We start from the raw sequence: 15518 nt of genomic DNA on the forward strand, positions 1-15518 counted from the left end.
ATCCAATACCTGAAACAAAACAGCAGCCACGCTGTGAACACCAGCTAACAGAGAAAGCAGATTTTTCCGTAAAAGGAGTACAACAGCTATGATCACTTGCAATTCTTACAAGCTCTTACTACATTTGAATAATAAGTTCTACCCACAGTTCTCAATCCAAGCCAGCATTCAAATACCTATCCAGCTTTGCTCTGCCAGAAAATCGAGTGCATATCCATTACCTGGATGCTTGAGCCGTCAGATGGCACAAACTCCATGGACTTCAGGATGCTGCAAAGTGGAAGAAGAGAATAGTTATTTCCTACTCTGTCCTGTCTGACCAGCTTTACTAAAGGGCATTAACACTGTAATTTTCAGCTTTCCAGGAACAGCCTAAGCGATAACTTTAACAACTTTTCTTTGGAATCATACAATCTGATAATGAATAAATAACTATTCATGCTAGTTATCAGAGAAAAGCATCCTCTCAAATGCCCCCTAAATTACTGCACAGTGAGGTCCCACCAGGCCCATTTGTAACATAAATTTAAAGGTTAACAAGGATACAATATTTTAAACTGTCAGAAACAATATAAATTTATATGTATGTTGCTTGAAGGGAAAGAGTGAACAGTCATAATAAAACAGCAAAAAAGCCAACACAAACCAGGAAATCACCCCCCCCCCCTCGCCAATGAAATGTGAAATATAAATATATGTAAAATATACTAGCTCACTTCTCAAGAAAAGTACAGTACACACAAATTATTTGCATGGCTCAACACACTGCAGGCTTTTAAAAGGATGGGGAGTTCTTTTTCATTTAAATAATCAGCTGCTCCAAGGTGAGAGGACCAAATTGTTTGATATTTCTTATAAAACCTAGAAGTATCATTAAGCATTAAAATCATTTCCAGGTATGTTAAAATAATTTCAGGAATAGCAGTTGTAGTATTCCTGATGCAGCAAAACCAAGTGGCACTGTAAGAACTCACACACTTACATGCATAAACTTTCGTGGACTATCTTGTGACAGAGGAATATGTATGCCTTTGGGCGCATTGCGTGAATACCTATGAGTTGAGCGGCTAGGAGTCGCAGGATTCCAACATTGCTCACAACTGCAACGTAGCCCATATGGACATTAAATCCAGCCATCCTCATTTCTTAGCGACTTTTGGATTTAATTAGGTAAAGGTAAAGGTAAAGGTTTCCCTTGACGTAAAGTCCAGTCGTGTCCGACTCTAGGGGGCGGTGCTCATCTCCGTTTCAAAGCCTTGGAGCCGGCGTTGTCATAGACACTTCCGGGTCATGTGGCCAGCATGACTCACGGAACGCCGTTAGATAAAGAGAGATTTCCTTTGCAGCATGATAAAGACCCCTCTTGGTGAGTATAACTTTTTTTCTGGATTACAAAAATAAAGAGAGATTGTAAGATTTAAAGATTCAAGATTATTTGGCAAAGAGCTTAACCAACAGATGATTTAAGAAAGTTTAAAATGGACAAAGGGGACGGTAACATTTATTTTTACTATTTTATTTTTGGTGAAAGTGCTTTTGTATAAACTTGAATTAAACTAGACAAACGGTCCAGACCTTCCTGGGAATGCTTTCTGTTTATATCTAAAGCATGCAAGTAATTGGTGGATTTTACAAAACAAAACATGAGCCAGCCTCTGACACTTCGTTGCTATGGAGATGTGGAATGTGATGTGATTTGAAACTGTGGAATGTGTCATCAGAAGAAAGTGTTAAAGGCATAGAAAGATAAAAGAGAAGGGGGGGAAGGGGGAAGTTTGTTCTTTTATTTCTCTCTGCCTGAGTTGCTTCTAACCTTTGGACTATAATATTAAAATGGCAATGAGAAAAGCTGCAAGGATGGAAGTGAAGAGGGGTTCATTAGGGCAACCTGCAAAGAAGTGAACACCAGATTTGCTTCAGAAAATATGTAGTAAATTAGAATAATAAGTTGACAGCTTATGAAAAAGAATGGATGAAAAATTTGCAAAGATGAGAGAAGAGGAGAAAGAAGTTAAGAAAGTAGAAAGTTCTGTAAAACAAATGTCTGGAGAAGTAAAACAGATTGAGAAAGTGAAAATTTTACAGAGCAAGACAGAAGTTATGGACAGAGAGTTAGAAAGAGAACTGGATAAAATTGGTCCTATTGAATTAAGAGAGAAGGAATTCTGCTTGAGATTTAGAGCAATTCCTGAGAGCTCAGATGAAGGTATTATAGAAGGATTATTAAAACTTTAGCAAACTTTTTGGATTGGAAAGACGATGATACTGAGGCAGAGATTGATAAAAGTTTATAAAATAAATTCCAGATGTGCCAGAACAAGAAATGTCCCAAGGGATGTTTTGGTGCATTTTGTCAGGAAGAAAACAAGAGATCAAGTTTTGCAGCAATATTTTAATACAAGATCGAAAATGGATACTACAGATCCATTTGCAAAGATGAGCAAAGATGTTCTGAAAGAAATTCCTATTAGAATTTTATGCAAGAAAAAAGTAGTTTTTTTTTACTGAAAGATTAAAACAGAAAAAGATCCCATTTAGATGGGACAAACTGGAAGGTATGATTTTTACTTTCAAACAGCAGAGATTTCGACTGAATTCTGTTCAGAAGGTGAGAGAGTTTTTAAAAAGATTTAAGGATGATTTGGAAGAGATTCAAATGGAGGTGTCAGAAGGGACACAAAACCCACAACAGATACACAACTGAAACTGGAGGTTTTTCTTTTGAGATTGATGGATAAACAGCTGGAAAAGTCATGGAACTTTGTTTTTATATTTAACAACTGCAGCGAGATTATTACATGCACGAAAGTGGAAAGACTCGACATTATCTATGGAGGAATGGGTGGTGAAGACGATGGAATTTGCAGAGATGGCTAAATTGACTTCCTTAATTAGAGAAAAGACACTGTGTTCATTGCTGACTTCAAGCCTCTTACTGACTTTTTGCATGAAACAGAAAAAATGAACTTATGACTTACAGTTTTGATGATTAGAAAAAAATAGAAAATAGAAAAAAAGAGGTTGTTTTTATACCCATAGAGTAAGAAGTAATTCTGTACTTGTATTTATACTTGCTGTAAAGGAAATCAAAAGCAACTTTCTATTTTTTCTTTTTGCATTCTTGACTTTTTCTTTGCTCTTCTTTCTCTTTTACTTTGTATTAGTTCTTGTTAGTTTTTATCTTCTGTTTAAAATTCTTAATTAAAGAATATATATATAAAAATACATACTGATTGGGCCGGTGGAACTGTAAGCAGTAAGGTCAAAGGAAAACGCAAACTAAATGGTACAGACTGTGATAATTACTTTCTTGACAGTGGACATTCACAAAACAGTTGTTAGGTGTGACACATTCTAGCACCAGTGAGCCATTTAACACATGCAGTGTGATAAGAAATGGTCTGCACATAATCCTTGAAAAACTCTTAAATCTCCAAATGAAATAAATTTCAACTCCTATAAAATCAGTCTTTGGCATTTCTTTAATCAAGGACAACCATCTTGAGATCACTGATATTATCCCAGAGAGTTTAAGTGTTCCCTTCTCTGTACTTGGACACGGTTCATTTTTGACGTCAGGAACGAGTCCATTTATTTGTTTGATGGAGACTGACTACCTTTGTCGTACATATGGTGCAGAGGGGTACTGCTGACAAATGACCATCTATTTCATGCTGGAATATAAGCTAGTATATGAAAAAAGTATTGTGGGTAGACAATATGCCAGAGCAGATATGAGGACAGAGATGGTATGAGTACTCTATGGGCAGAAAAGTAGGATTTAAATCATACTAATAAATAAGATCAGTAAATAAATCTGGGTCTCCTAAACTGATAATTTTTAGAGGTCTGCTGGGAAAGATTCATTCTTCATTTTACACTCCTTCCTTCAAAAAAAAAAAATTCTGCTTTCCTCTGTCTATGGTAGGATCCCTACAATTTTCAGAGTATCTGCTCTTCCTTTTTCTACATGTTAGATCAACGCTCTTTTCTAATGGGTCCTTCTACTTTGCCTATCTGAACTTTAAGCATGTCCACAAGCAGCTGACAAAATTGATAAATGTAAGTGGGACCTACAACAAAAAATTGCAGCAGGGAGTTCAAGCTTCCAGACAGGCTACAGGTTTGCTTTCCCCCACCCCAGGTTTCCCTAGTCTGCTCTGGCTCCCCTCTACCACTTCTTTAAACTTAACAGTCAGCATTTTCTGATAACTGAGCATATCCAACCCTGATTCACTTACTTGAGGAGTTACTTTCTCCTTTAAGAGTTTTCCCTCTCTTGGAGGTCTGTCTGTAAACACTGGGTCTCTACAAATCTTGACCACGTGTGGTGGCATTTTGGTAGTTTAACTGGCATTTGGAGAATATGTTCTCTTTTTGAATATAGGGCACATTAAAATTAAGGACCCAAAGAGACTCCCTTATATTTTCACAAAAACAATTATTCCATAAAGCAATTGAAGACTGTAGACAATGTTCAAGACACTCACAATTCCCAAAATTTCTTTGTATGTGTGATTATGTATGGGTGCCATAATACTAAACTCATTCAGTATCATAGATCAATATCCCCAACTGACAAAGGTTTCATTTCTTTCTTTGCTTGATGACTGCAAGTTGATCCTTAGCTCAAAACCATTTGATTTTTATAGAAAAGAAATGCTGCAACCAAAAGTGGTAAATACACTTACTTTAATTCTTTCTTAACCTCATCATAGTCAGCTTGCACCTTCAACTTTTCTTCCAGTTGCTTAGAGGCAATAAAGAAATAAAAAATAATTTTGATTAGATTCTCATTGCACAATTTGGCCTTCCTACAAAGTTAGGAAAAAATACAAAGAGAAAAAATGGTAAGAAATTCTTAGGGATTCAATTTGTTTCAGTCACAAAAATGATGTGAGAAAGGACATGTCTTTCTATCAGCCACTATCATAGATAGATAACTATAGTTATTGTTGTTACTTATCATCTGCCATAAACAAATTGATTTCCTGTGGTTTATAACCCAAAGTCAATGACATTGGCTCTACTTCTACATATCATTGGGAGAGATTGTGTGTCTAAATGAAATGAGGGAGTGAATGAGGACTAAGAAATCCTGACCATAAGACCACCTTTTGGGTTTGTGGATAATTCCCAAACACAGGATTTGGACAGTCTGCCTATTCTAAATGGGGTTGTGCTTCCTTAGAAGAAACAGGCACATATTTTGTCAGGAAGGTTCTGGAGTTCTAATTTACACTTATGGCCTATGTAACTCTTGTGATCAGGAGTACCTGTTTTCTTACTTAGTTAATAAAGCAATGATGCTCTTTCCTGGACAGGGGCAGACTAGCAAATGTTATTTATACACTGGTAGATTCAAGTGTGGATTATTGTAATGTTTCTATTTATGCTTGATCTGAAAACTGTGGATGATCCTGATTGAAGCCAGGTTGCAATTAGCTATCAAATTAGGTTTAAAGTTCTGCTTTCAACATACAAGGCCTTAAGCAATATGGGACTTTCACTGTTAGACATGTCTAGGATTTATCCACGGATGAATCAATGATGTGGTTGAACAAGGGTTGGGTGTTCTTTTTTTACAATATTGTCATATCTCTGATCTGTTGACCTACTTCTCCCTTCAATCTAACTATGCCTTCTCCTCAAATTTAGGGCCTCTAGGTCATTTCTGAGACTGAAAGTTGTTCACCCCCTTTGAACATGCAGATGCTCACCATCATGGGAAGAAGAGGAATCTAAAAATTGACTTAGAAGGGCCTATGACAAATGTGAAACTCTGTGCACTCCAGCCATTTAGACACTGAGTGCCTCCACAGCCTGCAACGGTTGTGGAAAAAGATTTGGCATAGTAATTGACTGGAAGAACCCAGTGAAATGCAAAGTGGAACAAAAGGTTCAAGCTGTGAGACAATCTGGAGGAACAAATATCTGGCTATAACTATCAACTTGGTTCTTTTTCAGACAAAATAAAAGGCATGTTTCTAATGCCACACAAGGTCTAAAAATACTCCTCTACAAGCTTGCAGATGATGCATTAATAGAAGAGGGATGGGAGAAACTCCTATGCAGCAGTTCAGAAAAGTTTTTCAAGAAGCCCATTAATCTAAACAATGGGTACAAAAAATGAATGAGGAAGATCAACTTAACCAATCTTCCAGCTTTTAGTTTTAAGTCTAATATTTTACTCACTAACTCTGCTTCAGATTTAGCCTCTTTCCCCAGAAGAAAATAAAACCACACAGACAGCTCTGAACCAGGATTTCATGTTAATAATATCCAACCAAACACATACTGGAGGTTGTATCAGGTTGTGCTATTTTTCCCCCAACAAAGGACCATAGCCAGGCATACAGCGACCAGACTTCACTCAATTTCAAATCAAGAGATAGGGCTTATGAAGTATGTAATCACTCATAATCTCTGCTTCCCAATCAGCCAACTCCCCCAGACATTGCCCTTCTGGTGGTGTGGACTTTCAAAGAGTGGGTATTTGCTGGGCAAATGAGAGTCTCAAGGTTCTGCCCTGGAAGTGGCAACTAAATTTCCTGATGGAGAATAAATGGACTGTATCTGCCTACTTATACTTCTCTTGGATGCTTTTTTCTGACAGAACAGATCTGAATTTTAAATGTGATTAACTGGTTGAAAGGACCTGCCACAGCACTAGGAATAATCTGTCAAAATAACATCAGAGGCCAAATATACACCTTGCCTCCCCACCAGATCCTATCTGAAATAGTGGAGGAAACAAAACGGCTTGCTGAGAAGGGGTGGCTTACTTTGAGAATGCTGTTCTTGGTGGTCAGTTGCTGCTCGAGCTGGGAGATCTGGCTGGTGGAATTCTCCCGAAGTTTGGTTAGGTTGCCTTGGAGTCTTTGCACATCTTCAACTAGCTGAGCAATTTCTCGCTCTTTGGAGGCCAGTTCTACTTCCAGGCTGGATCGTGTCAACACTTCAATGGCCTGCTCCTAAGAGACAAAGGAAATTGGAGGATGGAAGAGACAGATGAGATCACACACTGGCAAAACAATATGTCAAAGATTACCTGCAGTGCATTAAAAATGATGGAGAACAGAAATGAAAAGCTAGGTATTAGACCACAGAGAATGGACAGGCAAATCTAAAATTCCCAGTATCAAATTTACTTCGTTTGCTTCTGGGAAGTATTGAAAACATGCTAGAGAAAAGGCTGGCAAAACCTTGCTTAAACTGGTTACATCATCATTGCAATTTATAACCTGATTTAGTACATAAGGCATTTTATGCTGCTTTTTACACAGGGCTGTTTTTGAATCCAAAATATAGACTCTGAATATATAACCTACTTGAGGACTCCTGGTTCCACAATACTAAAAATTCTCCTTAGAGTCCCTTTTCCATTCCCTAATTTCAATGGTAACTAGGGGGTGAACTCAAGGGACAGAATCTTTATAGTGGTATCTGGACTATGGTATCTCCTGATCTGCCAGAATTCCTCTTTATCACTGTTTTCAGCTTGACTACTAACACCTTGTTCCAACAAGTAATTTGTACCGCTGAATTTACAGAGCTTCTAAAGAATGAAACACATCTGAAGTCAGCAGATTAACGAAAACTTGTAGCATCAATCACCTCAATAACATTTGCATACATGTAAAAAAGGCTCAACTTTGCAAATTAAGAAACAGACTTAATAGAAAATGTATAATATGTTCCAGATGTCTGTGAGAGAGAAGAAATGTCTCTTTTAAAAACACTGCTTGCTCTCTGCATTTTTAACATAATTTTGTATTTACAGATATAGCTTTGATATCTGATTGATTGGGGCTCTTTTAGAAGGTTTTAAAAGGATAGTTATTTTATTTATTTATTTATCATATTTTATCACCGCCCATCTCCCCCATACGGGTGACTCTGGGCAGTTAATTTTGAACTGAACTCAATTAACAGAACCAACTTTTTGGCTAGTCCTATTAATTAACAAGTTCGATAAATAAGTCTGTTTTTAGGTTTAAGTCGGAATTTATTATGCAGCCTAATTTTTGTATTTCTACACAATTTCTTATTTTATTGCAATGGAACTTCTACACAGAAAATCTATCAGGAAATTTTCAAGGCCAACAGCTAGTATAGCCTTCCCCAGCCTGGTACTTTCTAGATGTGTTGGGGTTTTAACTCCCATCCATACTGAGAAGACAGCAAGTTGGGAGAAAGCTGGGCTTGTAGAATAATCCCAATTGGTGGCTATCCTGCACTGCTATTATTACGTTTTATTTTACTGTGATGGATCTAATAATTGCTTCAATCATACTTCAATACACTACTATGTTCTGTTAGTCACTATTATTATTTTTAATGGATTATAAACATTCTTGGGTGCTTTTGGTACTGACATTCTTGAGCCTTCTGAAGACTGTTTCCATGGTTCCTAGGAAACTTTTACCTAAGGCAGCATTTGACAATCCCCCAGCCTCACAGAGGCTGCCTGTGCATTAATCCAACTTTGGAACTGGTTATCTTTGTGAACTTTCAGGAAGAATGAAAGTTGTAATTTACCATTTGTGTTGTAATTATATGCAAACTAGAAATCACGGTTTAAGACCAACTCTAATTTGGTAAATATGCTACCCAAATAATCAAGGGCTTATATAGATTGCTTCGCACTTAACTAGAACTTAACACTTAACTAGAACTAGCAATTAACTAGAAATTGCCTTGACATGATTCCTGGTTTATGAAGAATCACAACGCACAAGCACAACAAAATACAACTAAGCCATGATTACATAAGCTTGCAAAGGCTTGCCCAAGGTTTCACTCAGACTTGCAGAATCTTGCTTATGTGATAATGCTAAATCTTACGTTAAGACCACACGTGATTTGGGTCAACGTAAAGTATTCCTCCTTCATGGGAACATTACATGCAGAGCTCTCTATATAAAAGCAAACCAAATTAAGTGCCTAGATCTGTTTTACTTCTTGCATTGAATATATACCCAGAAGTGTTAGGATATGCAAACAACAAAAAAAAGCTCCAGTATCATGAGATCTGGGAACCATTCATGAAAATAATGCAGAATCTATTCTAAGGCCTACATATCATATAAATGCCCCAGGAGGTGAAAAGGTGGTTCAGCAAGGCAAAGGCCATCCCTTCCTGTATTTGCTAGCATGCAACTGGTACAAAATAATTAGAGGCATGGCATGAAACTCCATACATCCCCTGTTCCATTTCCCATTCCCATATTAGCTGTAAGCCGCCCAGAGTTGGTTTTACGATGAGCGGCTGTACAAATATTTTTAATAAATAAACACAACTCCAACAATCTACTAGCAGAAGAAAGCCCAAGGAGAGTTAGTTTTAGATCAGCAAATCTTACCTTACAGCTTCCCTAGGAAAAAGGCAGGGTTGCTAATTCACGCTTCCCCCCTGAACACCCCAGTCCTGCAATGTCCAGTTCCAAGCTGAACAGATGAAGTAATTCTATCTGAAGATAGCAGAGGAGGAGGAGATTTCCAGGGTACATAATTCTGGCTAAATAGTTTAGCTTTACACAGGAGGCAAGTATAAGAAGTTTGATGGCAGGCACTGCAGGAGCAGGATTACTTGGGATAGATGCTGCCTCTTACCACATCCGGTGCTTTCTGAATCTGGTTAGCCAGCTGGAGAGATTTGTTTGCAGATGAGAGTTGCTCCTTCAAGGAGTCAGCTTCTCTTTGAGCTACCTCTGCCCTCTGAAAAGGGGAAAAAAATTCAGGAAGTGTGGAGGGGGGAAGGGAGAGAATGTACATTTGATTTAACAACTGGCAATTATTGCACGAACATTCATCAATTCATGCCCGACTGAGTATAATTGATTTTCCTAAACACTCAGCCTAATAAATGATGGGGGGGAGAACCTCAGAATGTGATGGATTTTTATTTTAAACAGTACAAGGAAGAAATAATTGAGCGATTATGACAGTAATTTAACGCTAGGAGCAAGGAATCCCCTGCTGACACAAATGCTGCGGCCCACTGAATTTCCCAGGCTGGATGAATGCGAGTGGAAATGGATTCCTTTGATTCAATTGCCTTCTGTATTCTGAGCCAAAGCAGGCAGAGTTGCATGATTCCTTGTGGGAATAATTCTCATGAGTAAATGCTGAATTAAGAGATCTTCAGCCTGCTTTGCCTGAAATAATCACAATGATCTTTTGTTGAATCTCTTTCTTCCATAACCATGTCTCCCTTCTGCATACACACATGTAGTGAAGCAAGCAAGATAGGGAGAATGGTTACATGCTTAATCCACAAGATCTGATAATTATTTAGCATTAGATTTTTATCCTGCCTTTTTAAAACAGAGGTTGCTGAATATGATTCTCATCAGCCCAAACCAGAATGGCCAATAATCAAGCTGATGGGAACTGTACTTCAATATCTAGAGAGCTATCTTTCTCCAATGTACGTACTGTGACATGCAGAATAGCCTCTCCTATCCTTACAAAACCCATGATAAGGAAAAGGAAGAGGAGGCCACCTAATCTACAAGATCACAAGTATCTGCATAGTGCTTATAAGCACTGGGCTCTTCTATGCATAAAGGCAGCTCACTGCAAGGGTATGACATTTATGGGATCTGTTCTTATGAACAGCTTGAGGATTGGACCAAGGCTGCCCAGAAACTTTCTGGCTTTGAGAAGAGGTGCTGAATCAAGTCCTCCTAAGTCTAAATCTGACACATCAATTATTCCATGTTTGTTTTTAATCAATACATGATACAAAACAGTAGCTCTGGAGGGAAAAGCAGCATATGAAAATATTAAACTATAAATGTACTTGTTGGAGTAAATGCTTCTGTAGAAGCATCCCCTTTTGGGTGAGTTTGAAGCGGGAATAACTCATTGCATATGGTGCTTACTGCCCATTGTTTATTGGGGAGAGAGGAAAAGGAGGTGTTTGTTCTTCCTGCAGGTCTCCAAACTGGCTCCGTAGATAGCAGATTCAACAAGGACATGAAGTGGCTAAAGCAGAAAGGCCTTGTAGGTCTCTCCAAACCCAGCTACAGAAAAGTTGAAGCCTTGGCTGCCTATATACTCCAGCAACCTCAGGGTTTCCAGTGATGGCTGTCTCTTTCTCCAAATGGCCTCAGAGTCGGAAGCATGATGTATATTCAGTGTATTGATTACAGTCATTTATGTACTTCCATTCAGAACAATATTCTGAAATTATAAATTACCTATATAAACATCTGCAAATAAAAACTTAATTATTAATTAAAAAGCAGCTGTGACATAGTTGCCTGACTTCCTTCCTCTCTTTTCGGGGATCCTTCCCACGGGACGATGGTAGTGGCTTGGGGTAGAGGAAGGAGAACGTCCAACTAGTTAGGGTTCTGCCACAGTTCCTGCCTGCTTTCCTTCCTCTTTTCCGCAATCATTTCCATAAGGCAGTTATATATGTGTGAACAAAGCCCTGCAATGCATCATCAAGCCCTGTGGAGGACGTGCTCTTGTCACCCACTGAGACAAGAGCACTCAGCCTCCCACTGGAGTACATAACCCATCCCAATAATCAGCCTCCAAAGCTGCTGCAGGGATGCGTGTTCAAATGGGGGGGGGGGCTTCCTTTCCCCTTCCGCCATAAAACTCCTCTAAATTACAAAAGTAATCCACAGTAGGAATCTAAAGAACCACACAACGGGAAGTAAACTTAAAGAACCATATTTGCCTCGACTTCCCCAGCTGAAGGAAAGCAGGAGTTTCCTTTCAACCTGCTAAAAGCTGGCTTATGGCTCACCACTGCATGTTACTCTTGATTTTTGATCATAGGTATCTGCTGGAAGCCACAACAAAGTTGCATGGATAATTCGCATCATTTGCACAATGACGCCATGATGCCATGACATCCCTTGTCGCCCTGTAGATGCCTGTGCTTTCAACCAACACTCAAGGATAGGTGCATGAGGAGCAATAGAGGGCATGGTTTTTTCATGATGATGATGGCGATCTGAATCATAACCATAATCATAATTTTTCTGCAGAACACAGGGATCTATCTCCCCATCTAAATTACTGCCTTTCTCCTTAACTGCTTGAATGTTAACATGAGGTGCACCCAATTCACTGATAGGAGGGAATAATAATTCCTATCAAAATATGAAACTCAGCATATATAACACTGGTTTAAGAGATATGGCCTTAATGCAGTGTTTAGCCATGTTCCTTCCCCAATCTTACATTTTAAGTCTCATCCAAGGCTTTCATATTTCTTTCATTTTCTCACCCCCTTGGTGTTTAAATACACAATGCTTCCATTAAAAGAGACTGAACATTCCACTGAAGGACTCAATTGGCAATTTTTCATTCCTATTTTGCGGAGAATCTTCTCCTGAGGTGTTTCTTTATGTGGCTCTTCAAGTGAATAGCTTTATTAAGGAAAGTGGAGGAACGTAAAGGAAGGTATCCTTAAACAATCCAAAATACCCCTTCCCTCCCACCTGGTGCACACACCTTGTCACTAGTGTAACTGTGATTAACCTCAGAAACTGGAGTGCATCTACAGCCAAGACTTGATAATAAAGGAAAAAATGGACCTATGATCTGACAGTTGGGCAGGGACAATAACAGTGGCTGCTCTATCTATCATTCCCACTTAATCAAGTCTTGAAACAAAGTTCCCAAAGCTGGAGATGAAGCCAGTGGTAGTAATTTATACTTCAAAAGCAAGAATGAATGGAGGCAAGTGTATAGGCTGCTCTTAACTATGACTCAGCAATTCTGATATCTTCAAAGGCGATGAGAGTGAAAAACAAAAAGAAGTTTTCTCAGCAAATCTGAAAAGAGGATGCTATCCAACTTTAAAATCTTACCTGATTTGCTCTTTCAAGGTCTGTCATGATCATCTCAATTTCATCAGACCTAAAAAGAGATAGCAGCACAATCTATTATGCTATGAAGTACAAGTAAAAACAAATCAAACACCAATCAGCTAGATGTTTTTTATGTCTACAACTTCTGTGCACAGCAATATTTCCTTCAAAAATTTCAAAAGTGATTATTTGATTTCATACTAAAACATTATAAAATTAAGAACATGAGTCAGAACTTTCACAGTTCTAAAAATAATGTCTGGTCATCAAAACAATTATCCAGAATAAATGGCATGTTATTTAATTAATTGTTAAAGTGAAAAAATAAATGCCACAATATATAATCCTGGATTTGGTACCTGAAGACTCACAAGACCCCCACATGGTGTCAGGGGAGCCAACATTAAAAAGAAAATAACATGGCTATAGACTTGCAAGAATGTCAAATCTTGTGAGATTTGGGTAAAAATATCAAAATCTCAGGGATGAGTGTATTGAAATTTCATGAGAATTGATGATCTCACAAGATTGCTACCGTTTTTAAAAATTCTTGGCAGGCTAGGACAGAATCCTCCCATAAGATCCATAGATTCAACCCCTACATTGTCCAACTGTAGTATATGCAATTGCTGGATAGGCTGCACTTTACAGAAGAAAACTCACTGTAGAGTTGGAAGGGGCCATTTAGGCCAGTGTTTTTCAAACTTCGCAACTTTAAGGTGTGTGGACTTCAACTCAACACTGTGCTCCATATAGAAATCTAAACTAAAGCATCACCAACAGATGATTCTGCTTGGTCATATCCAAGGAAGGAGAGGTCACTATTTCATTGGTAGTTAGTTCCACTGTCCAATTGCTCTTACTCTTAGGAAGTTTTACCTACATTCAACCAGAATCTGCCTTCCTGTAAATGAAGACTTTTATTTTGTGTCCCGTGCTGGGGTCACTTTCTCTCCATGTTATACCTCTTAAAAGTATCAAAAGTGTTATAATTCCCACCAACCATCTTTCTTAAGACTAAATATGCTTATTTCTCTCATTCTTTCCTCATAACATTTAGTTTAACAATCTCCTTGTCTGTCTGTCTGTGTCTGTCTATATTTTGCTGTCAGCTTTGACCATCCTTTACAACCTTACAAAGCAGTTTACAATAATAAGATTAACACAATACAGACAAAAACAAGGATGGTACTGCATAATCATCCATATCCATTAGGTTCTAATGCCCTATGGAAGATTTCTTTTTTTAAGGTCTTTCTAAATTATGCTAAGTAGGTGCAATGTGAACTTCTGGAGCAAGGCTGTTCCACATAGTGGGAACCACGACAGAAAAGCATTGTCAAGAAGTACTTTGGGATCAGCAGAGAGACTGCTTGGGGGCAAAAATATCAAATACTCTGGTGACCGCCCAATTCTAGAGGTCAAACAAATGTTCAACAGAACTACTTGCCAGGTCCCTGTGTCTCCAAGCACCTGCCGGAATCCATCAGGTTCATAAGGCATTTGAGACGGACATCTTAATGAGCCTGCCCACTCCTCAGAAGTTGTGGATGGTGATTTTCCTCATCCAGACCAGAAAGTTATCTGACTATAATAAAGAACTCAAGCAATGCCTTCCACATACACATCAACTGCTCTGAGGCAAGCTAGGCCAACAGTTACTTGAGACAAGTCCATAGTCATCATAGAGGCCACGAACTCCTGACCCTTCCCAGAAACTGATCCCAGGGCATAGAGACTGAAATCTCCCTATGGCAATAGTTGGGAATTCCAACACCAGTCCAGAGATGTAAATCCAGGCGCTCAGTCAGGAATGCCACTGAGCAGCACAACTTCATGCCAAAGGATTCACACTCCATCTCCTCAAGCAACATCTCTGATCACCATCAAGCTAATCAGTATCACTGCTACCCTACCTGACCATAGGATCACAGCTGTTCTAAAACCTGGTTCCTGTAGATCAGATCCCTGAAAAGGTCACATCTCTACCTCCCTCAGCCAAGTTTCAGTAATACACACCAGATCCACTACAGATTGTGGATGAGCATATCTTATTATAAAATTTACCAGTAGCAGATTAAGGTCAAGGTTATCAGTGAACTGGCCAGCAGGATCCTGGAACAAGGCAGAACTAAACTGTAGGTCCCCCAACATTTCTCACCGTATTGCCCCCACCCATCATAGACACAATCTATTCTCCCTTTCCACTCCCACCTTACACTTGGCATATGGAAGGCCAACAGACCCTCGCAAGTCACTGTTGCCCCAACTGCAGCAGAACTTTACACACCTAGTACAGTGCAGCAGCAACCTGGCATAAGTCACTACAACTGCATACAGGTTTCCTCACACTCACACCTGTTGCCTTCTCTGAACTTCTTTCCATTTCTCTAAATATTTCTTAAAATATAGTGCCCAGAACAGAACTCAGTACTTGAGGTAGGGGTCTGAGCAATGTAGAATAGTGTAACTATTATTCTATGTTTGGAAACTATACTTCTAATGTTTTGGAAATTATACTTCTAATAATATACATCCTAAAACTGAATTTGCCTTTTTACCAGCTATATCATCCTGCTGACTCATGTTCAGCTTATGATCAACTATAATTCCAAGATCTTTTCCACAAGTATTATTACCATACTAGGTTTCCCCATTCTTTATCCATATATATTTGAT

General features: G+C 38.7%; 1 protein-coding gene across 5 annotated transcripts in view; it reads right to left on the reverse strand.

Moving 5' to 3' along the window:
• Positions 1-15518, reverse strand: part of CUX1 (cut like homeobox 1) — a 344892-nt gene that overhangs the window by 119014 nt on the left and 210360 nt on the right. For all 5 annotated transcript variants that reach the window (XM_063297962.1, XM_063297970.1, XM_063297953.1 and 2 more), the window contains exons 9-13: positions 12840-12888; positions 9616-9720; positions 6786-6974; positions 4692-4750; positions 222-270 (exon numbers count right to left, since the gene is read on the reverse strand). In XM_063297962.1, coding sequence (XP_063154032.1) covers positions 222-270; positions 4692-4750; positions 6786-6974; positions 9616-9720; positions 12840-12888 — 451 coding nt within the window. The remainder of the gene's footprint in view (positions 1-221; positions 271-4691; positions 4751-6785; positions 6975-9615; positions 9721-12839; positions 12889-15518) is intronic.

The sequence above is a fragment of the Candoia aspera genome, chromosome 1, assembly GCF_035149785.1.
Source record: "Candoia aspera isolate rCanAsp1 chromosome 1, rCanAsp1.hap2, whole genome shotgun sequence".
NCBI classification, from domain to species: Eukaryota; Metazoa; Chordata; class Lepidosauria; order Squamata; family Boidae; genus Candoia; species Candoia aspera.